We start from the raw sequence: 23,430 nt of genomic DNA on the forward strand, positions 1-23,430 counted from the left end.
ACTTTACAACCAAGTGGGGAAATCCCAGTCTCCCAAATGACCTTTGTATATTTTTCTCTCTAAATGGCTGGAGGGCACTACACAGAATAGTAATGAATGACAGGTCAAAACACTACACTATTGGCAAGGAGAATGGCTGCTAGAAAAACTGATTTGGGGAGGGCAAAATCATTAAATGATTCATTTTCTCCCCAAGGCTGAGCATTTTCTAAAAATTAACCTTGATTTTTTTTTTTACAGAGGGAAAAATAAGGTACACGTTTTAGCAGACTGCAAGAGATAAAGGAACAATTCATGACTCCTGTGTTTTACCACAGGTGAATGCATGTTTAGTAACCAAATCAGAAATATATCCTATGAACATAAAGTGATTAGTAAGCACACACACACACACCTGGGTTTATTCAGGTCTATCCAAACTAGGTTGTATCATTTATTAATATCATGTGTAGTCATAATAAGACTCATATCTTTCAACTCTCTTGATTTGAGACACTCCCGATTAATCCTCTGTTCATCCACATATTCAGTTGGCTACAAAATATCCCACTGCCATAGAATTTGAAACTTGCACAATTGTATTTTATGAGTCTACGCTGATCATATAATGCAGTTTCGAACTATACTATATGGCAGTGAGATGGGTACCCCAGTTTCTCTCTTATTCTTCCACTCTCCACTTTTTCTTCTTAGATTAATTCAACTATTACAAACCATTCAGTGTAAAAGTTGTCTGCACTCAATAAACACAGCAAAGCAGAGAGGAGGGATTGAAATCTTGCCGTTCCTTGCAGACTTAGGGCGCTTCCACACAGTACCTATAATTTGGGAGAGAACTGACTAAAAAGGGGGGGGGGGGGTCAGATGACGTTTGTGCTAAATGCACCCAATTGCAGCAACTGAGGGAAAACTCAATTCAAAAAGGTCCTTCTTTATCCCAGTTTTGGGAAAAATAGTGGATTTTCCCATGACTGTGTGGCCCTGAAGTCATGTAAAGTTTGGGATATCCCTGTGGAGACTGCTTCGTGCCCATGGTGGTTTTAAAAAGCCTGAAACAGCTGATCGGCTGTTTGGGCTTCCATGGAGACATAGCTGATTTCCATCTGGTTTCATGAGAGGAGAAGCAGACAGCCATTAGAGGTCTCTGAAAGTGTTTATTTTAAACTTAATAATATTAAATAAGCCATTGGGGAAAAGGGGAAATCTGGTGGCATTTAAAAAAAATCCTGCCATTATGCATTGGTATGTATATGTGCATATAAAAATCTCTACACATTTGTATTAGGATATTTGCATGTGCACATATAAGCATCAGTGCATTGAGTGGGTTTTTTTTTTAATCTTCTGGCATATTTTCCCTGGCCACCCTCCCTTTTATCCCGAGACACAGAAGGGCTGTGAGGAAAAAAGTCCAGGGCCAGCAGGTCTGTGTTAGGACCTGCTCTGAGGTCTCAGGTTTGTTTATCCTGCATATTAATCTCACATTTTGGCACTGTCTGGAAGCACCCTTAAGCACTGCTGCCATCTTTCCTAGTTTTGGTGTCTTCTTTTGTTCTGATGGCATGATAATGTTGCTTGGCCACATCTATCTTGCTTTTATGAATGAAATGCTGGAGAGTATTGATATTCAGTGCTGTCATTCCAATCACAGAAGCAGTCCCTATGAGAACATCTGATGAGGAACAATGCTTGCTCTCCATCCGATCCTAAAAACCAGTTCTGGAGTATTAGAGGTACTTCGCTGTAGATTTTCTTTCTGACAGCAATGTGGTATGTGAGCTGGAGAAGCCAAAAATTCCAACACTACTCTTAGCATCATTTTTGCCTGTAGGCATTTTTTCCCTTCTTATCTTGTATCTTCTCTGGTTTTGGAAGGTATTTTAAAATTATCATCTCTTCCATGCATATTATTCTACATGTAAATGAAATTTCCTAGAAACATGAGTTTAGTATCATATGCTATGTGGAATTTATTTTAGTACATGTGGTATATATTCCACAATATTCTATTTATTTATTTTTTTAAAAAAAAGGCTCTCTCTCTCTCAAGCCTCCTCTGAAAAATCTTGCCAGGAAATCCTCAGGGTCATCATGTGCCAGAGACAACTTGAAGGCACACAACAACAACCAGCAGTCACTATTTAATTAAAAAATAGCTGTCATTTAGAAATGGAGACTCTGTCATTATATTTTGTTCAGTGCAAAAGAAGAAACTATCTGATAAACATGTAATCGTCATGACTACATGATTGGCTGATAAATTATCTTGTTAAAAATATTTGCGTTTAAAGAAAGATTAACAGCTATAAAGCTGGAGATGTCATGATCTGCTAGATGCAGTTACGTTGTTCTTGAAGGGAATCAATACAATATATTTTTTCAATGTAACATTTTAACATAAAATTCACTAGCTTGGGGATAGCAATGAAAAACAAGCATTTTTAAACTACTAGCTACATTGCAAAATCATCAATAGCTAACTGAAAGGAACTAAGGCCCTAAGAAGAATGAGTTTGTAGACTTTAATGAAATACAGATTACATTGTGTAATTATACAAATCCACCCTGAATAATAACTGTTGAAATGGTCTCTGTTTCAAAAATTGACAGTGGCTCTCATTAATACTTTCCTGAAGTTGTTAAACAACCAGATTTGCTCTGCTGATATAAATTTGCTGCCGAAATACATCAGTATTATTTTCAAAAATGAAAATATTAGGGCCAGGTCTGCCTGCCACCCCATGACTCTGTCATGCAAAACATATGTGGAGTTACTTAGACACCTGGCACAGGTGAGGGATCTAACTTAATATTTAAAAGAAATGATACAAGCAGAGGTGAATTAAAATTAATCCCTCCTAAATGCCCAGTGGGAAATAATCAGTACATGACAATAAATCTTCCTTGTATCTTAATAGAGACAGAACAGAAGTTGTTAGAATGAAGAGGCCTCATGGGCATCCCTGGGGTTATATTTGGACCTGAAGACATTTTTCTTTCCTTGATACATTTCTCATAGCATAACAACAGAAGCACTAATAATACCACTCATCCAAATAACAGTGCTGCAACAAACCAGAATTTCAAATTTCAAATTACAGGATTTATATTGTTAGGTGTTCCTCTTTTTTGAAAGGTATGTCCTCATAATAGCTTCTTGTTACCTGCTCCAGGGAACTCTAGAAGTATGAGATCCAACAGTGAAGACAGAGGCACCCTTTCTTTCAAGACCCCACTCCATAAGAGTCTTCTCTTAAGACCCATAAAGAGTCTACATATCTTCATTAATTATATGAACTAGTAGACTTGCAACAAATGGATTTACTGGAACAGAAATCTGTAGCAGGTTTTCATTAGTCTGGAGATAATTGGTTGAACTTAGTTCCTGTAGATATTATTCATTTTAAAAGTAATAATGTTTCTACCTTGACCTGATGTATCTTATTGCATTTTCCTCACATAATAAATCTTTATTCTTTTGAAAGATTCTATGCTGTAATTGTAAGGTTTCTGAAGTTAGAGCCACAAGCATTTTCGCTCAAATGCCCAAGAAGCTACTGTAAATAAGTGTGACTCACCTCTCCTTCCCTTGGCCATGGTCTCCCATTCTGTGTGTACTTGCTTTGATTCTGTCGTTTCTTTTGCCCTCCATCAGCAAATTTGCACAGCAAAGGTTCTGTTGGGGCTGTGGAGAGATGAAAACCCAGTCTATATTAGCAACTTCCCAAAGGAATGTATTAGTCCACCAGGTGCCATGTTTTATAACACTGATTTCTTTCAAAAGTTACATCTTCCCTTTTGCATTTGTTTAACTGTGCTTTGTTTTAGCTGCAGCTCTTCTGACAGTTTATACTGTATTACCATATTTATTGGAAAATATAAATACATTTGTAAGATTCTAACAGAGTACTGACACAAGGGTCGATGCAGAAACAGAACTTTTTTTGGGAGAGAATTATATGAGAGAAAGCATGATAAAAATTATACAAAATTATGAATTAGATAAGAGGAGGCATGACAAAATTAATAGAAAATGACAAATTAGATAAGTAAGAGGAAGCATGACTAAATGTATATAAAATTCTGAATGGTGCAGCAAAAGTCAATGAAATGGTTTGTTTTCTTTCTCTTCTGAAATACCATCAATTTTGGCTGGATCTACACTGCCATATCGTCCAGCTTCTGATGATCTGTTTTAAACTGAGATATAAATCTACACTGCCATATAATCCAGTTCAAAGCAGATAATATGGATTCAGAAACTGGATGATAAGGCAGTATAGATGGGGCCTTTGGAGGATTTCTGGAAATTGGTTCTCAGTAGACTATGGAAAATGTTTTCCGAGGCTTTCTGCATTGTTTGGATTTGTCTTAGGCTACATTTGAGGAGAAAACCCTATTTTATCCTACTTTTACAGACTGTTGCATTCATTGTGGTTTGCTTTCTCCAATACTTCACTCTAAGATACTCCTTAAATATAGTGTGGCGGCAATCGAGATCTGGCCCAAGACAAGCTCAGCTGAGAACCCTTTTTTGATAACACTTAGTAAGCTCAGCTTTGTAAGCAGGGTTTTTTTGTACTGGCTCTTTGCATTTTAATATAAGTAATCTTATTGCTGTTTATGAACAAACTATTTTATATCCAGGTTTGTTAGGGAATTACTTAGGCCTCTGACTATTGGGTTGATGACATTGGTCTGCTCTAGCCTCAAGCTTCTTGTTCCTCCCCCTGATAATAATTCTGACCTGGTAAGTGATCTTTCTAGACCAAAGGTTCTTAAACTGTGGGTCTCAGACACGAATCAGGTTCCCTTAGCTCAATGCTGGGTTCATAAAATCCCCCCCCCCCTCGCAGAGTAGGAACAAATGTTGCTGCTGCTATCAAAGAAGGAAAAAGCTAAAGCCAAGCCCAAGCTGCTAAGGGAAGGGTTAAGGGGCCAGGTGGATGGATGAGGAAGAAACAAACCAGGCCATGGAGGAGCGGAGTAGGATGAGGAAAAGCAAAGGAGGTATATAAAGGTGAAGGAGGAGGTGGATGAGAAAGAAATTCCTGTCAGCCCCTAAGCATTTATTGCCCTTCCCGCTTCCCAACCGCCACCTCCCTTCCTTGCAGGAAATCTGCTTGTTGTTGTTATTTTAAGGATTGTACCTTAATCTTCCTGCAGAGTTCGGCTGTAATAAGATGGACCCTCTGTATCCATGCATTAAACCACCAATGCCATATGTGAGTGTGTGTGTGTGTGTATGTGGAAAACTTTTACTTTGCAATTTTATATAAAGAACATTATTTACACCCTTGTATATCATGGCACTCGAGCATCCATAGATTTTGATATTCATTGCGGGTCCTGGAACCAACCTCAGCAGATACTGAGGGCCACTATATTTTACTTAAGGGCTTGATTTTTTATGTACTCCCAACTAATTGCTACTGTTGTAGTAAAATTAGTCCTCTGTATCCACAGATTTAACCTTTTTTTAAAAAAAAAAAGTATGCCTGTTTTATATACCTATATACTAGAGACCACATAAACATCTATAGGGAAAAAAGGATTGCAAGCTGAAAAAGGTTAAGAAGCCCTGTTCAAGTCTTTGCTGACTCACCCCTGACCCAGGCCAGTGTGCGCAATGGGGAGCAGTTACATAATTTCCATTTCATTTTTCATCTGTTTTTTTCATGTGAAAAGCAACAGGTCCACACGGAGCAGCTTTCCATAAATGCAGGTGTTCTCTGTGCAAGTTAGGAGCCATTTTTTCGGGGGGAGGGGGGGGGATGAGGAATAATACTAGTATTTCTTTTTATAACAATTAAAAGGTAGATTTTCATTTTTCAAACAGTTCTGGATCTAACCCTCTAGATCAGTGGTTCTCAACCTGGGGTCCCCAGATGTTTTTGGCCTACAACTCCCAGAAATCCCAGCCAGTTTACCAGCTATTAGGATTTCTGGGAGTTGAAGGCCAAAACATCTGGGGACCCACAGGTTGAGAACCATTGCTCTAGATACTTGTATTGCAGCTCAAAGGCTTAAACTCTTGTGTAGGAGCCAGATTACAGCATGAGCTGCTTCCTTTATGCCAGTGGTTCTCAACCTGTGGATCCTCAGATGTTTTGGCCTTCAGCTCCCAGAAATCATAAAAAGCAGGTAAATTGGTTGGGATTTCTGGAAGTTGTAGGTCAAAACACATGGGGACCCACAGACTGAGAAACACTGCTTTATGCTGTCTACTTGTGGCCTCTTTAGAAAATCTGCAGGTTAAAAGGGAGCATATGTTAGTTTTTCAGTGTAACCCTCTTGTATTCAAGATTGCATTTCTGAACTGGACCTGCGGAGTTGGACATTTTATTATTGTTAAGCTGTGTCATCCATTTGTAACTGATATTTGTCAAAGCAGAAATACTGTTGCTCTTTTGGGGAGGGCCAAGCTGGTTTGGAGTAATATGTTTTCACTCTTTATGTGTTTCTCAGCATCCCACGCTCACATATTAAGTAAGTGAAATAAATACAAGAAGATCAAAGGAAGCTTTTGCCAAACAATCAAATTAGCTTAGTTTCCCCCATTAAATCCTCATAGTTTAAGACAGCTGGCAGATGACCTTGCTTATGCTTCCCAGCTGAGAGCCCAGTCTTTCATCATAAGAGTCAGTATAGCAACTGCACAATTGTTCAACAAATACTCAAAAAGCTACACAGACACATGCACACAGGGAGGAACAAAAAGAAACCACCAATAATAATTGCCATCATATGCAAGAATTGGAAGAATACATTTTTAGAAGAAAAACCCTGAGTTTACTAACAAATAAAAGGATACTGGATTTTAGAATAAGATGTAGCTGAATAAATGTTAGGCCATAGCAACAAAGCTATGTTTTATAAAATATTTCTTCACCATCATGAATACTGAGCTCTACCAAGTCTATTATATCTGGGACACAAGGAATAAGTCGAAATACATGAATTACCACAATAGAGTCTTTATTGAAATGATAAAGTTAAAATACGGAAGTACAATCCATCAGCATTTTTTTTTACTTTTTGCACCTGCCAGAGTTGGTGGGTATAGAAATATATAGCTAAGTTATTCTGCGAAATCTCATACAGAATATTGTAGTTCCAGATTTCTATTTAATTGATGTTATTATTGCAGTTATGGTAATGAGATTTTTTTTGGTATCAATTTGTTTGTCAAATCTGAATTATAGCATTGCAAAGGAAAAGACTCCTTACACAAATGGCTCGGTAGCAGCACAACAGCTTTATTATGTTGATGCAGCATTCAGGAAGAAGTTATTACCTTTCTAGTACTTATTTTTTTAAAAAAAAAATGAAAGTAGTTCCAGGGAGGTTACATTTTCAGAATACATTGCGAACAAAAAGAGAAGGAGGCAAAAGAGTCATCCTCTCCTCAAAGAGGTGGTGTCAAAGGCTGGAGATCTAAAATAGGGGAACTTGTAGCTAAACTAGATATGGAAATTGTTTTTTCTTCTTCTAAGGATCCATTGTAAGTAGACTGAAATCCCACTCCATACTTCCTTGGATACCAGAAATGATCATACATACACTTATCTTTGGGCAAGGCAAGTCACTTCACAAATTAGAAACAATTGATGCAGGATTCATTTAGCATTATATGTAAAGATTGTTTCCAGGGAAAATCATTTCCCCAAAAGTAGCACATCTTCAGTTCTAGGTGAGTTGAAGCTTCCTGGCCTGTGGATTCCTCATAAGGCCAACTCTCTGCTTCCACTCATAAATTGTATGGCCAGATTTTAACAAGAAATAAAGACAAAGCAACATTAAACATGTTCAACAGCACAATTAATACAAATGATTTAAAACATGTTTATAATTTCTTCTTAAGAATGTTTAAAAGACCAGCTGGGAAAAGAAACAAAACTATTTCTTTGAACACAAATTGATTATTTTTATTTAAGAAGCAGGGGTATGAGAATGAGAAATACTGATCAGAATTACTACTTAAAAGCACATGTGTGCATACATAGGGTAATAATAATAGTAATAGTAATAATAATAATTTATACCCTGCCACCATCTCCCCAAAGGGGACTCGGAGTGGCTAACATGAGGCCAAGCCTAGAATTACAGTACAAGAAAATAAAATAAAATACAAACAGCAAATAATAACATCAAAATAAAATACAGAAAATAACAGAAAATGAAATAAACTGATGCCAAATAACGTGATGAAGAAATAAAATAAAAGCACGGTGGGCGGGCCAAATGCACAGAATAAGATTGATAAAACCCTGGGTGATATAAGTAAATGGAGAAGTATGTGTCCATGAGGGAGCTCAGAAGGGTTGAACAATGGGATTGAGTCTTCATTAAAGACAAGGAAAAGTGTGTCATGAAGACAGAACTAGTAAGTATTAATATAATTAAATTTGCACTAAGGCTAACTTAATGATAAATCACAAAACATGTCCCCCTTATGTTTTTTATTTATTGAGTACTAACAGTTCAGTATTTGGAATTCATGTCCACTTCAATGTAAACAAGGAAGTCTTGTGGAATTAACAGATTACCATACATGCATGTGACTTCAGGCTGGATCACAGTGCTGACATCAATGTTCAACAGGAGGATAACTTCCAAAGACAGCAACTCGTTAAAATGAAGGAAGTCTAGGATATCAAAATCACATTGTTCATATTAACAGGCAAGAGTCTGCCTTGACATGTATTTGATAGATAGATCATTTAAAAAACAAACAAAAACTTTCTTGTACAAAACATTTTCGAGTAATACAAAGATGAATTAATTCATAGTCTTAAGATTTACTGCTTGAACATTCAACATATATACATGGTAGAAAACACATTAGAGGTATTATTTAGTCCCAAATGAGTTCATTCTGTGAAATCCACTGCCTTCTTGGAAAGATTGGAAACCAGGAACTTTAGGTCCTATTTTAATAGGGTGGTGCAGCAACTCCTAGGTTTTAGCCTGAACTTTACAGGAATCATCCTGTACCAAACCAGTTTGGGAAGCAGGGGAGATAGCTGTGCTGAAAAGTGGCACAGAACGTATGTGATTAGGATTGATTTGTCAGCACAGCAAGACACAGAACATCCATCCATCTAATTGGTGCTTGCTAACTTGAACAAGGAGATATTCTGGCTCATGGGACTAACATTAATTACTATTTCTTTGCTTTGTAGATATTGCTAATATTTATCGAGGCAGTAAACTATAATGATTCTTGACTTCATTTTCAGCTCGAAGAACGTCTACTTCCTCCATCAGTTTAGCATGTTCTTTCTTCAGTTTCACGAGATATTGGATCTTCTGATTTACATTTTGGTGACCGACCAGTTTTCCATTCTCCTCAGCCAGGGTCTCAAATCTGTTTCCTTAGAAGGGCCATTTCCGTTTCCATTTTAATCCTTTCTTCACATTTTTCCTCTAGTTTTGATATCTTCTGCTGTTTCTCATCAAATGCCGTTGACTCTAAAGCTCTTAATCGTGCCATCTCTTCAATCTTTTCATGAAAAGTAAGCTCTTAAATTTCAAGGTTTTCTCTAGTTCTTTTTAACTTTGATCTGACTTTCAACAGTTCTTCCTCAAGTTTATTCTTTGCCAGTCTCTCTTCAGTTAATTCTCCTTTTTTCTCAGTTCTTGGATATCTGGATTGTTTGTCCCACTGATCTGCCTTCCTCTTCTGGATTCTTCAAGTTGGCTCTGGAGATTTCTGTTATTTTCCATTATTACCTGCATTTCAAGACGCATATTTTCCAATTCCAAGACCCTTTAGTCTTAGAATTTCCTTGTTTTTAGCCTCTCTTTCTTCATTTAGCTCAGTAACAAGACTTTCCAAGATAATTGTGGCTGCTCTCTGGTTTGCTATCTCTTGCTCATGTGGTTCTAATATCTTTGCAAAATTTGCATCAAAATGGGATGGAGTTTGGGGAGTCTCTGGAAGTGCCGCAGCAAAAGAATCCATAACACAGTCTAACTGGTGCACTTTAGATTCATATTCAATCCTCCTGTTCCAGTTCTTCTGTCTTTTTTCTCAGCTGCTCCTGAAGTTCTTGAATTAATATTTCTTTTCTGGAGCCCCCGGTGGTACAGTGGGTTAAACCCCTGTGCCGGCAGGACTGAAGACCGACAGGTCGCAGGTTCAAATCCGGGGAGAGGCGGATGAGCTCCCTCTATCAGCTCCAGCTCCTCATGCGGGGACATGAGAGAAGCCTCCCACAAGGATGCTAAAAAAACATCAAATCATCCGGGCGTCCCCTGGGCAACGTCCTTGCAGACGGCCAATTCTTTCACACCAGAAGCGACTTGCAGTTTCTCAAGTCACTCCTGACATGACAATAATAGGCCTGGGTAACAACGGAAAAATTTGTTTCTAAAATCGATTTGTTTTTTGGGGGGGTTTGCGTTTCGATATTTAAAAGAATTCCGAAATTTTTCTTTTAAAAAGTTCGATATTTACGAAATTTCGTAAATGTAAAAAAAAATTACGAAACATTAACGAAACAAATACGAAACAATAACGAATCGATTCGTTAATGGCGGACGCGACAGTGCAATACGCTAAAAAACCTCCAAATGGGACAGGGGGAACTTCTGAAGCTTCCCTCTCCCTCTGTTGTTGACTGTTGGTGTGATATTATAATTTTTTCACTAATTAAACAAAAAACAACTATAAAACTTGCCCCAGACATGCGGAAATAATAACGAAATGACCTCAAACCGATAACGAAATGAATACATAACGAATCTGAAGCATTTACGAAACGAATTTAAAAATTCGTTTCATTTTTAAGTTGCTCCAGAATGGTTCGTTATCGCTTCGTTATAAAAAAAATAACGAATTTTTAACGAATTACGAATTAACGAAACGAAACCGCCCAGCCCTAGACAATAATAATAATAATAATAATAATAATAATAATAATAATAATCTTTTCTAATTATATCTTCTTGTGCAGACTGGAGAAGTGCTGCATTCTATTTAGAAGCTTCTGTTAACCTGCTTAGCTGCTCTGAGGTATGATGCAGTTCCTCAGAAAGAATCTCTTAATGCTGTCAGGTGCTTATGCTCTCTCCAAGGCCTCTCTTAAACCTTCAATTTGTTTCTTTTGGTCATCTAGAATTGTTCTGCTTTCTTCCTTTGCAACCAAAGCAGAAGTGTACTTATGTTTTAGGTCTTCCAGCTCACTTGTGAGTACTTCTATGCATTCCATCTTCTGACAAACAGATGTTCTCATCTCCGTAATCTGACTCATCAGGTCTGATACAACATCCTTTTCAGCAGCATTTGTTTTCTGCAGGGAAGCAATGCATTCTTCAGCAGCAGCTAAGCTCTGTTCCAGTTCCAGCATTTTTGCTTCCTGCTCCTCACATCTTGACATCATTTCAGAGGACTGTTTCTCTAGCTCCAAGATTTGAAGATCTTTCAGGTGCTCCCTGGAAGTATTTTGTTCATCTTCTTGCAACTGCATTGATAATTTCTGATTATGTTCTTTTTCACTTTCTAACAGTGCCATCAAACTTTGAATATAAACTTTCAGTGCTTCATTTTCCTGCTTGCTGTCAAAAACCTGCTGTGTCAGTTGGTCAGTGTCAAATTTCAGTGTTTCCTGGAGATTTTCATAATCATCTTGTAGGCTTGTTTTTTCTTCTAGGACCTTTTCATATTCTAGCGTGACATTAATAAGTTGCAGTTGTAAATTCATATGTCTGACAGAAAGTTCTCCAATTTCCTTAGAATTTTTTTGTAATCTCTTTTAGCCAGGTCAAGTGCCTCCTTAATTTGTGGCCAGGAAGCCACTATCTTTTCACCACACTCGTTAGGGGATGCATCACCCTGGCGTAGTGGAGTAAGCCCCGGGAAGGGAGGGAAATCTCAGCTCCCCACTATCTTGAAAGGGGAAGTTCCTGTGGATGCATGGTCCATATTATTATAACAATATTCAGCCACATCTAGGAGGGGGGCCGACTGGTCCTGCTGATATGTGGAGTAACACCTCAGGAACTGTTGTAGGGTTTTTTGAACCCTTTCTGTTGCCCCCATCAGTCTCCGGGTGGAAGGCCGTGCTCAAAGCCCTCTCTGCCCCCAACATGCCCAGGAAGTACTTCCAAAACCATGGCATGAATTGAGTGCCCCTGTCTGTTATAATCCTCTGGGGACACCCGTGCAGCCTGAAAACGTGGTGCATGAACGATTTAGCCAGCTCTGGAGCTGAGGGGAGCCTTTTGAGGGGTACAAAGTGTGCCTGCTTGGAGAACAAGTCTATTACCATCCAAACAGTGTTATATCCATTACTATCAAGCAGCTCCACCACAAAGTCCATAGCTATCTCAGTCCAAGGCTGGGCAAGATTTGCTACTGATTGTAACAATCCCGAGGGTTTGCCCACCTTCTGTTTGTGTTTTGCACAGGTGGAGTGCTCCTGTAAGTAATCTTTCACATCTTTGCGCAATGAGGGCCACCAGAATTGGCTAGCTAACAGTTTAAGGGTTTTGGTGAACCCAAAGTGTCCCGCCAGCTTGGAGTCATGGCCCTGTCTCAGTATTTCCTTCCGCATGCTTGCGGGCATGTAATATTTAGTCCCATAGGTCCAGATCCCCTGATTCTGCACTAGGTCACTCTGATGCGATTCAAGCCACTCATCTCCCATGGCTGCCTTTTTCAACTCCTCCAGCAGTTGGGGCAGCTGGCCTGTGGGGGGTGGCCGCTCCTTAAACTTGGCCCTAGTCTGCACTACCAATCCCAATTGCTGCTGGGAGAAAACAGTTCCCACTTCTTCCGGTGCTGAATAATCCGCAGCCGGCATGCGCGAAAGGGCATCTGCCAATTGGTTGTCCCTGCCCGGAACAAATTTAAGGGTGAAATTGAATCTCTAGAAGAACTGAGCCCATCTTAACTGCTTGGCATTTATTCTCTGAGGGGTTTGAGGGCTTGCAGGTTTTTGTGATCAGTCCACACATCAAAGGGAGTCATAGTCCCCTCCAGAAAATGGCACCAATATGCCAATGCTGCCCGGACAGCAAACGACTCTTTTCCCCATACGTGCCAGCACTTCTCAGTCTCTGAGAACTTTTTGGATAAATAAGCACATGGCTTTAGCTGTCCCTCTTCATCGGCTTGTAACAGCACAGCCCCATATGCTGCTTCTGATGCGTCACATTGTACCACAAAGGGCTTATCCAATTGGGCATGAATAAGGATGGGTTGGCTAGTGAATTTGTCTTTTAGCTCGTCAAAAGCCTTTTGGCATTCAGGGGACCACAGCAATCTAGCCCCAGGGGTTTTTATCTTTTTTGTCTCCCCCTTTCCTTTGGTTTTCAGCAATTCGGTCAAGGGGAGAGCCACTTTTGCAAAGTCTTTTATGAACTGCCAGTAAAAATTAGCGAACCCCAGAAATCCCTGAAGTTTTTTTTGGGTACGTGGTGGCTCCCATGCTAATACATCTTGCACATTAGCCGGGTCCATAGCGAGCCCCCTAGTGGAGATACGGAATCCCAGGTAGTTGAGCTCAGTTTGGTGGAACTCGCATTTGGAGAGCTTAATGTAGAGCTGGTTCTCTCTTAATATCTGGAGCACCTTCTCGATAATTTTAATGTGCTCATTTAGGGAATCTGAATATATAAGCAGATCATCTAATTAGATAATCACCCCCTTATACAGCAGTTCATGGAAGATCTCATTGACGAATTGCATAAATACCCAGGGACTGTCTTTTAGCCCCATAGGGAAGACTTTGAACTGATACTGGCCTAGGTGACAATTAAAAGCTGTTTTCCAACAATCTTCCTCACACGCAGTCTATAGAAGGCTTCTCTGATGTCATGTTTAGTGAAAATCCGAGCTTTCCCCAATTGAGCTAGGATGTTAGTCATCAGAGGGAGGGAGTATTTGTTGGATGTGCAGATAGCATTTAGGCCTCTGTAGTCCATGCACAGTCTCAGCGACCCATCCGCTTTGGGCCGAAACAACACGGGCACTGCCATAGGTGAGCTTGATGGCTCTATGAACCCTCTTTCTAGGTTTTTATCAATAAACTCTCTGAGGGCCCTTTTTTCAGGTTCTGACATTGCGTACAGCTTTGAGCTTGGCAACTAGGCGTCAGGTTCTAACTCAATGGCACAGTCTGTTTTTCGGTGAGGAGGCAGTTGGTCACATTCCTTTTCACTAAAGACTTCAGCCCACTCGTGGTATACACTCGGGATGTCTTCTAGAGGTACTTTGGGGGAGGCCTCGGCTAATGTCCCTCTGGCCTTTGCCTCTTGGGCCGACTGCAAGGGGTCCTTGAATGTACAGCTCCCATCCTGTAAGGTAAACATCCCCTTTGTCCAGTTAATTTGGAGGTTTTGCCATCCCAGCCAGGGAATCCCCAATATGATGGGCTGGTGTGCCATCAAGGATATCACAAACTGCAAAGCTTCCTTATGAGTCCCCATTTCCATATGTAAGTTGTCAAGGTCAGACGCCAGCCAATTAAAGCAGTATAGTTTATTGTTCAAACAAACACAGAGTTAGCCCAAAACAAAATCACAGGGCAAAAAACACTTAGTTTACAGTGTGAAAAAGCCCAAACAGGCAAAAGGACCCCAAAAACCCCAACAGAATATAATCTGGATTCACCAGAGATATAACTTGAATTAAACTCAAAAAATGCTTAAATGCAGCCTTTCAAGGGTTGTAAAAAGAAACTCAAGGTTCAAACACAGCAGGAACTGAAATGCAAGAATGTAGTTAACGCCAGCTCCAAACGCCCAGCCATAGATGTGGAGAGAGAGTAACGATAAGAAATGAAGTCCAATCCGGTCCGATCCAAAGAGAGATGAACAGCTGCCAGGTCAGGTCCCGATCCGATGAGTAAACACAAGAAGCCAAAGCAGCGGGGCAATACGGCAGGTCCCAAAGTCTTCTTTGAAACCCGTCTTCTGTAGCAAAGATCCCAAAAGCGCCCAACAAGACTCCTTGCCGATTGCAAGGTTACAATAGCAAACATTCCCTTTTTATCTACAAGTCCTCATCAGAACTTGATTCAGCCAACACCCGTGTTCCAGCTGTATCTTGTTGCAGCTCCTCATCCGAACTAGAGTCGCCCCTAGTTTGGTCCAACCCATTCCCAGCTGTGCTTCTTCCACCACTCCTCCAAGTACTCCATCTGTGGTTTAATCCTGAAGTTCCCCAAGTCCCATCCAAGTCTTCACTATTCCAACCTTCAAATGTGCCACTGCTTGTGGGTTCAGCACAAATATCTTGAATCTCTTGAACCCTTGTCCAATCCATCCCATCAGACCCAGAATCTGATATCCCATCATCCATTTCATTCGCATCAAAACTGTCAAAAGAATCCTCGTCTGTTGGCTCACTAAGTATCTCCCGGATTCTGGATCCCCTTGGGCATTCGGCTGCCCGATGCCCTTCGTTGCCGCAGGTGAAGCATGCTCCCTGCCTTCCCTTCCTCTCTTGGCTTGCTGACTGCCCTCTCGGGGAGGGGTGCCTTATCCCCCCAGTTTGGCCTGCAGCTGGATGCCTGGTTCTGCCTCCTTCACGAGAACGTCATGGCATTTGCTCCTTGTCACATTCGACCCTCCCGGCCAGTATGATCCAATCATCTAAGTTGTTTGGATTGCCCCGATGCATGGCCCACTCCAGTACATCTGCTCGCAAATGTACTCGGCCCGGAAGTATTCTAATTTGGTCATCTCTGACCAGTCTCTAATTTGGCCAGCTACTGCCTTAAACTCCAGGGCATATTCAGACACAGTCTTATTTCCCTAGTATATCCTTTCTAGCTGCTTCTTGCCTTTTTCTTTGGCTAAGGGGTCCTGAAAACTTTCCCAGAGGGCTCGGAGGAAATCGTTTAACCTCCTTAGCTCGGGCGGTCAGGTGTCATACATTTGCATCAACCAGTCAGCGGCAGCTTCCTTTAGGTTGCCCCCCACCGCGTGGATCAATGCTCCCTCTGAGGGGAAGGTATCCCCATAGTCCTCCATAAAGTGTCTCACATTAGTAATGAAGTAAAACAGCTGCTTCAGGTCGCCGTTAAACTTAACGAGCAACTCTCCTCTCCTGGGGCCAACCAGCATCTGGCTTCTCCCCAGCAGCCCTGTGGTAAACACCAACGTACCAGGGGGTGACAGGTAGTCCCCTTCTCCCACAAACCCCACTCGGCCCAATGGCTGATAGCATCGCCTTCAGCACTTGATGAAACTGAAACCATGTCTCCTGGATCACCCTTTGCCCCGGGGACCATTCCTTGCCTCGGCTTTCCTTCCCCTTCAGCTTCCCCGCCGGAAAGGACTAGAAGACAGAACTATAGTTGGGATGGACATGATATGGGGATATGTGTTCACTCGTCAAAGGCATGCCAGAAGAGCCAGGATTTTAGGTCTTTCTTAAAGGTTGCCAGAGTGGGGACTTGCCTAATCTCACTAGGTAGCAAATTCCAAAGCCGAGGGGCTACAATGGAGAAAGCTCTCTCTCTTGTTCCCACAAAGGGGGGGGGGGGGTTGACTTCTCCTTATGATTTGCTTCTGTTAACAGTCTGTCTGCCGATTGTTGGACCAATTGAAGTTTCCGGGCTGTCTTCAAAGGCAGCCCCACATAGAGTGTGTTGCAATAATCCAGTCTAGAGGTTACTAAGGCGTGGACCACCATGGTCAGATCAGACTTCATGAGGTATGGACATAGCTGGCGCACAAATTTTAATTGTGTGAAGGCCCTCCCAGTATCAGCACTGAGTTCAGGAGGACCCCCAAAATGCGGACCTGTGTCTTCAGAGGGAGTGCAACCCTGTCGAGCACAAGTTGCCACTCTATACCCTGATCAGACGTGGGACTGCCATGGAGAACCTCTGTCTTGTTGGGATGAATCTTCAGCTTGTTCTCCCTCATCCAGATCATCACAGTAGCCAGGTACTGGTCCAGTATCCAGGGGGCTTCCTTGGATTTTGATGGAAAAGAGTAGTAGAGTAGAAGAGTTGGGTGTCATCCGCGTAGAGATGGCACCGAACTCCAAAACTCCGGATGACCTCTCCCAGCGTTTTCATGTAGATGTTGAAAAGCATGGGGGACAGAATGGAACCTTGTGGGACCCCACAGGTCAATACCATTTTAAAAAGGATACCCTATTTGATTTATCGAAGTTAGCCAAATAGCTGTAAGACCATGAACATGTTGTTTCATCACTATAAGCCTGCAATATCATTCACTTTCTTGGTCATGTATTACACTAAAGTGGGACAGAGTCTGCATTAATATTTGAAGTGTTCTACTACTATGGACGGTGTCACAAAAAAACCCAAAAGGTTTAATAGTATACTGTAATCACAAGTATGGGCTGTCAGTACATAATCTGTTTTATGTCAGAATTGGCTCTGAACTGGATCTAGGCTATGGCATGTTTGGATCTCTCCCATGGATCCTCAACTCTTGACTAGTTTCTGCCCTTCCATGGACACAACTATGGCATCACTTGAGGCAAAACATATAACAAAGATAGGGCCAGATAAAGTATGTTCTGTATAATGTAGTGAGGGAGAATAACATCAAAAAGAGGAGATGGACTTGTGGATAAGCACAACCCCTTTCTAAAACTTTCTTTGCTGCTGGTTAAAAAACAGAATTTCAGAACGCACCTTTGTGAGCAGTGGTTCTCAACCTGTGGGTCACCAGGTATTTTGGCCAACAACCCAGAAATCCAAACCGGTTTGTCAGCTGTTAGGATTTCTGGGAGTTGAAGGCCAAAACATCTGGGGACTCACAGGATGCCAACCACTATTTGTAAGTATGCCAGAAAACATGTTGTTTGTGCAAAGACCTGTTAAAACTGATGTGTTCTGCTAAGGATTGCAAGATTTCAAAAAGTCAGTGAAATAAAATAAATCAGGGAAAGGATATATAGTCCAGTGGGAGAAGAGCACCACCCCTGCTAATTTTGGTATTGTGGTAGGTTTTGAATTATTGGCTGGTCTTGAATTACCACAGAGTCATTTAATTTCACTGCCCCAACTAAGTTCAGGACTCCTGTGTCTAAGAAAACAACATGTATTTGTAAAGATTCGTTGTCCTCTTCTGCTGTTTTATTCAAATGAAATATGATACCATACTGGTTTACAGTATTTACCAATGCATTGTTATGGAACACAAAGTCAGTTTTCATAATGTATCTAGCAGAATTTGACATGATTTCATATACTTTAATTGACAGCAGAAGACCACAGACAAATGGCCTGTGTTGCTTTCTAGTTTTTAATAATAGTTTAGCTACAAGCATTTAATGGCCACTCAGTCTAACTGTCAGCAATCTGTAATGTTCTCTGGAGGGGGTTGGAAAGCCTTTGAAAGTGCATGTTTTATCTGCTGCAAAAATGGCCCATATAAAATAACAATCTTAAAACTATTTTCTCATTCTGTTAGGACAACAATAAAAGTGATCAATAGCAAAAGCCATCAGGTATCATGTAATACTGATAATGCTTGAACTGTAATCTAAACATTACTTTCAGTTCCCATAATCTGGTTTATTCAATCCATCCATTTATGGAATGTATTTATTTCTATTAACAGTAATATTGACATCATATTTGTTTCCTTCCTGTCTTAACATATGGCAACCAATACCACAAAGAACAGAACTTCACTTTACAATAAATCCCAAGGAAAAGATTTGAGAAGCACAACTCCTTTTCATCAGAAGTAGAGATGAATCGGATGGAGTGGGCAGTTCTCCACAAAAGCTTACACACAATATGACTCATTTTTCAAGGTTCTTCGTTGTTTTTGCAGACCACACAGTTATCCCTTTTGAAATCCTAATGAATATTTTTCTCAATAAAACCTATTCCCTCTTATATACAATTCAGTGGTGGCTGGTGCTCTCATGTATGTGGGCTAATGCATTCACTCCTGATTTTGAATAGCTTTAAAGAAGTGCTGGATCTATTTGGAATATAAGAGTTCAGCAACTTGTAGAGCTTATTTAAAACTATCTACCCATCTTTAACACTGACATAGACATCACCAGCTATCATTGTTGCACTTTCTGGATATGGCAATATTTCCTTCCTTCCTAGCAAACAAAACAATTTTTCCAGTGTGTGAAGATTTGGACTACTGTTTAACTGGTCACTGTTTTTAAGCTGTGCCAGTCTGTACCAACTAGAGCACCAAATGAAAAGAAGCAGATGATTAGTTTATTTGTTCTGCTGTCTCTCATTACATAGGGAATGTTCCCTGTTGTAAAACACTTTGCCCATGATATGGAGCTGATATGGAGCCTGCCAGATCTCATCACATAACATACAGCTACTTCTGAGGGAGAATTCTGAACACAGGAGACTACGTGTGTCAGATATAAACGTGCTGGGAGAAACATGTGGGAGCACACTGGAAAGGTTTGCTTTCCAGCGTATGATGGGCAAATGGATAATGCTGCCGATGTGGGACACTGGGTGATGGATTTGCCATACTGCCCCAAGATTTTCTCTGCTATCCTACAGTTCTCTCCACTGTCCCCTGTGTCATGGACCTCTATGTAAAACTCAAGTGAAAGGGAGGTAAATACAATGAATCTTGGGCTAGCCTAGTATTTGGCTCTATTTTGAAGAGGGGCATGCCAGTATGATGAGAAAACTAAACTCCTGTGGAATTTTCTTTAATGAGTTCAGTGCTCCCTAAATTGTTCCATCAATTTGTTGCCAATATCAGCAGATAACAACATCCAATGACACTTTCAGCCTCATAGGAAGTAAAGGATTGCTCACTAAGACTATTTGGCTGTAAGATTTTTATGTGTGTTTAAAGGGGGCCAAATTGCAATACATGTATTGAAAGGGGAAAGTAAATTCTGATGTTGTTGTTGGAGACTTGCGCCAAATTTGATTTCTGGTGGCTGGATGAATGAGAGAACTCCAAGAAACCCTGCAGTCCTTCTCAGGTCTTGCAAGTCCAGATATTGCTTGATTGAGTCTGTCTCTTTTTCTACTATCTTGTACATTAACAAGCATTATAATCCTTCCCAAGGAGTGATGTTGGTCATGATATGTGGAAAACATGACAGCCTCAGTTTGGTAATTTGGCATCTAGAGATTTATTTATTTAATATCCCAACTTTTTCCCAGCATGATATTTAAGTATCACTACTACTTAAAAACGCAGTACAATTTTTAAAAAACCCTATTAATAAAAGTGAAAAAACAATCAAATCAAGCTTCCATTTTAAAACAGAATTTTTAAAAGTTTAGAGCAATTTTAAACCATAATCAAATAGGAACTCAACACCTCTACTCCATAAAATTCACATTTACCCTACCATAAAGCAGTGAAGGTGGGATAGATCAATTTGCTGGCATCCAGGTATGGCCAGAAAGCAATTTAATGTAATGACAGTATGAAAGGGAATGGACCGTATAATGTATTTAAGGACCTTATCACACACACCCCGGTGCTATTTCAGTAGCTAGTGTGGTAAAAAGGCAGACAACTCTGTCAACCCGCATACTGTTCTGGTGCGGTGATGCTTCCTTATGGAATCCAGCACAATGCAGGAGCCTTCTCATGTTGGCAAGGAAGTCTCCTATGATACTTCCATGCCAGTTGGGGTGCGGCCTCTGCTGGAAGTTGAGGGATGTCTTGTGATGGGCTGTGTGTCCCACCTGTTCTTTAGCTGGCTGGCAAGCATCCTAGGAGGCTTAAATTGTTAAGTGTGATGAGGTCCTAAGTCGGTCATGCACCCTCATTTTCTTTGAATTGAATTTCAACATGCCTTCTTTCTAAAATATCAATCTGTAGAAAAATATTCAGCTTAATTTACTCTCAGATCTACAGCTTATATTTTGGCAGTCTGAGGCTTCACAGAACTTTCCTCCAGTACAATATCGAACATGAATGATTATCTTCCTGTTGTCTTACTTCCCTGTTTAGCTTTCACTAGCATGCATAGAAATCAGACTTTTGTATTCCATTATATATCTTTATACTTGTGCTTCTTATCTAACTTTTTCATACTTGCCCTTCTGTGTACTAACCACATTCAAATTTCTTGATCTTGGTTTATTTACTATGGTCTTTCAGTGATTGATCCAAGTATATAAAATCTTCAATTTGATGTCTTCATCACCTGCTTTAAAGCTATATGATATTTCTGAAGTCATTATCCTTAGTATTCAGCCATAAGTCTACATTTGTGAAAACAAGCATATGAAACCTAATAAAAATGATCAATGAATGAGGACATATGTCAAATCAATGAACTTGATGGAAATAAGCAACTATATTTAAGCACTACAGTGTGTATTGGTAAGAGAAGAAAATATTTTCTCCAAAAACACTTTATGTAGAGACACTAGATATAACTCTTGTTGATATCTGCTTTTGATGTTTTTAAATTATTCTCATATGGCCAAACTGAGTTGTCTATTTTGGTCAAATTAGGAACAATTCACGTGCCTGCTCACTTTTGTGAAAGTAATCAACATTCATCTTTTTGGCCCTTCATGCTGCTAACAGAAAGGAATTAAATGAATAAATCTACAGAATTATTCTAGCAGTTAAGGAATGAGCCTACTAATCAACAAAGAGGCAGTTTCATTCGGTGTGTGGAAAAAAGATTGTCCAAACTTGTATGATTAAATGGGCAGAAAATTAAAAAGGTAGCATTCAGGTACCTAGTAAAGTGATATACAGACAGAAGAGAAAATGTAAGAGGGTGTATGTGTGCAGAAATGGCACAGGAGATGATATATGCATAAAACAAATTAAACATTGCTGTGAAAAGGGAACAGGCTATTTCTTGAACTGGTCAAAATTAAGTAAAAATGTGATGTAAATTATACAACATTAACCTGTTGCACACCAATTACTTATGTGTGGCAATTGCATGAGTAAACATTAAAATAGCAAGTTAAAACAATAAAAAGGATTCCAAAAGCAGTTGTTAGAAATCTAGCCTTATTGCTTGCTATTATGTAAAGCGTGATAATGATATTCACATAATAGCAAACTTACTTGAAATTTTCATAATTGAGAAGCAGCAGTCAGTGACAGAATGTTCTCTCTGATTTAACGAAAAATGGGCAGCAGCCATCATCAATTGATAGATTCATGGGTGATTAAAAACCCTATTGGCTATTCCTGAAGGTGGGGCTGCTCTGTCCCTTCTGTCATTCCTTTGCATCCCAACAGATCTGAATAGAAGAGTCTTTTTGACCTTTGGAGAACAATCTTCATGTGTAGCAGAAATCATATTTTGCATAGAAGAAATCATCTACAAATGATAAGCCTCTCCTTTTTATTTTCAGGTGAGCCAGTAATGATGCACAAAGTAGGACTAGTTTGACTTCACAAGTCTTTACAACACACACTCCAGTAACAGCTTGATAGTCAACTATATTCCATTTATTTATTTACTATATTTGTACCCTCCCCCCCCCCCCCCCCAATATATCTTGCCAAGAAACCCTACAGAGCAGTGGTTTTCAACCTGTGGATCCCCAGGTGTTTTGGCCTACAACTCCCAGAAATCCCAGCCAGTTTGCCAACTGTTAGGATTTCTGGGAGTTGAGGGCCAAAACATCTGATCTGAGGACTCACAGGTTGATAACCACTGCTCTACACCATCCAGACAATGTCATTTTGCATTTTATTTCTCTGTGCCCTATGGTTTAGATGGCAAAACACATTCTAAATGGCCCATTTTCCACCCAACATGCATGTTCTATACAATTTGACCAAATCATTCACATAAAAACAATTACATCAATAATCAAAAGTACATAATCCAGTGTTGTAGTCCAGTGTCATTCCAAAATGTCATTGCACAATTCTTTATTCATTTATTGCACTGCAGTCAGTCTCCAAAAGTTTGGTTCCATAGACATGTTTTAATTTTCTTCCTGAAGGCTAAAAGGGAAGAAGCTGGTCGATTATCACTGGGGAGGGAATTTCATAGCTGAGGGGCCACCACTGAGAAGGCCCTAATCATATGTTTATAATAAACTGTGAGTAAGACCCACCAAGACCAAAATGATGAGCCTTCTCTTTTGAAGATCAAATATCCTTGGATCAAAACAGATCTGAAGCAACATGCTATAAGTGCAGACAAAATATAATATCTGAAGTTTCTTTCTATTAAATACAGATCTCCACTAGAACTCAAACATTAAAGGCAGAACCATGTAATCGATTTTTTCACAACCCCCCCCCCTGCCTACATGATACTTTCCTACTATCATCAGTTACAGCAATATCACATCTCTAGCTATAATACTTATGAAGTTTTTTTTAACCAGCACAGATCCAGACATATTGGACAGAATTTGTGCAACTGCTGTTCTTATTATGTGCCCCCCACAGTTAATAAAAGTCTGGTTCAGCTTTTGACAGCTTGAGTTGTGATTTAATGAATTGTGAAATAAAATGAAGTAAATAATACAGAGTCTG

General features: G+C 40.0%; 1 protein-coding gene and 1 pseudogene across 8 annotated transcripts in view; both read right to left on the reverse strand.

Annotated features, from left to right (window-relative positions):
* The window catches only part of RBMS3 (RNA binding motif single stranded interacting protein 3), a 911,371-nt gene that overhangs the window by 114,740 nt on the left and 773,201 nt on the right, over window positions 1-23,430 (reverse strand). For all 8 annotated transcript variants that reach the window (XM_060781878.2, XM_060781880.2, XM_060781882.2 and 5 more), the window contains one exon: window positions 3,579-3,685. In XM_060781878.2, the coding sequence (XP_060637861.2) occupies window positions 3,579-3,685 (107 nt within the window). The remainder of the gene's footprint in view (window positions 1-3,578; window positions 3,686-23,430) is intronic.
* On the reverse strand, window positions 9,080-11,730 carry LOC132778674 (kinesin-like protein KIF15; annotated as a pseudogene).

This window comes from Anolis sagrei, chromosome 6 (genome assembly GCF_037176765.1).
Source record: "Anolis sagrei isolate rAnoSag1 chromosome 6, rAnoSag1.mat, whole genome shotgun sequence".
Classification (NCBI taxonomy): Eukaryota; Metazoa; Chordata; class Lepidosauria; order Squamata; family Dactyloidae; genus Anolis; species Anolis sagrei.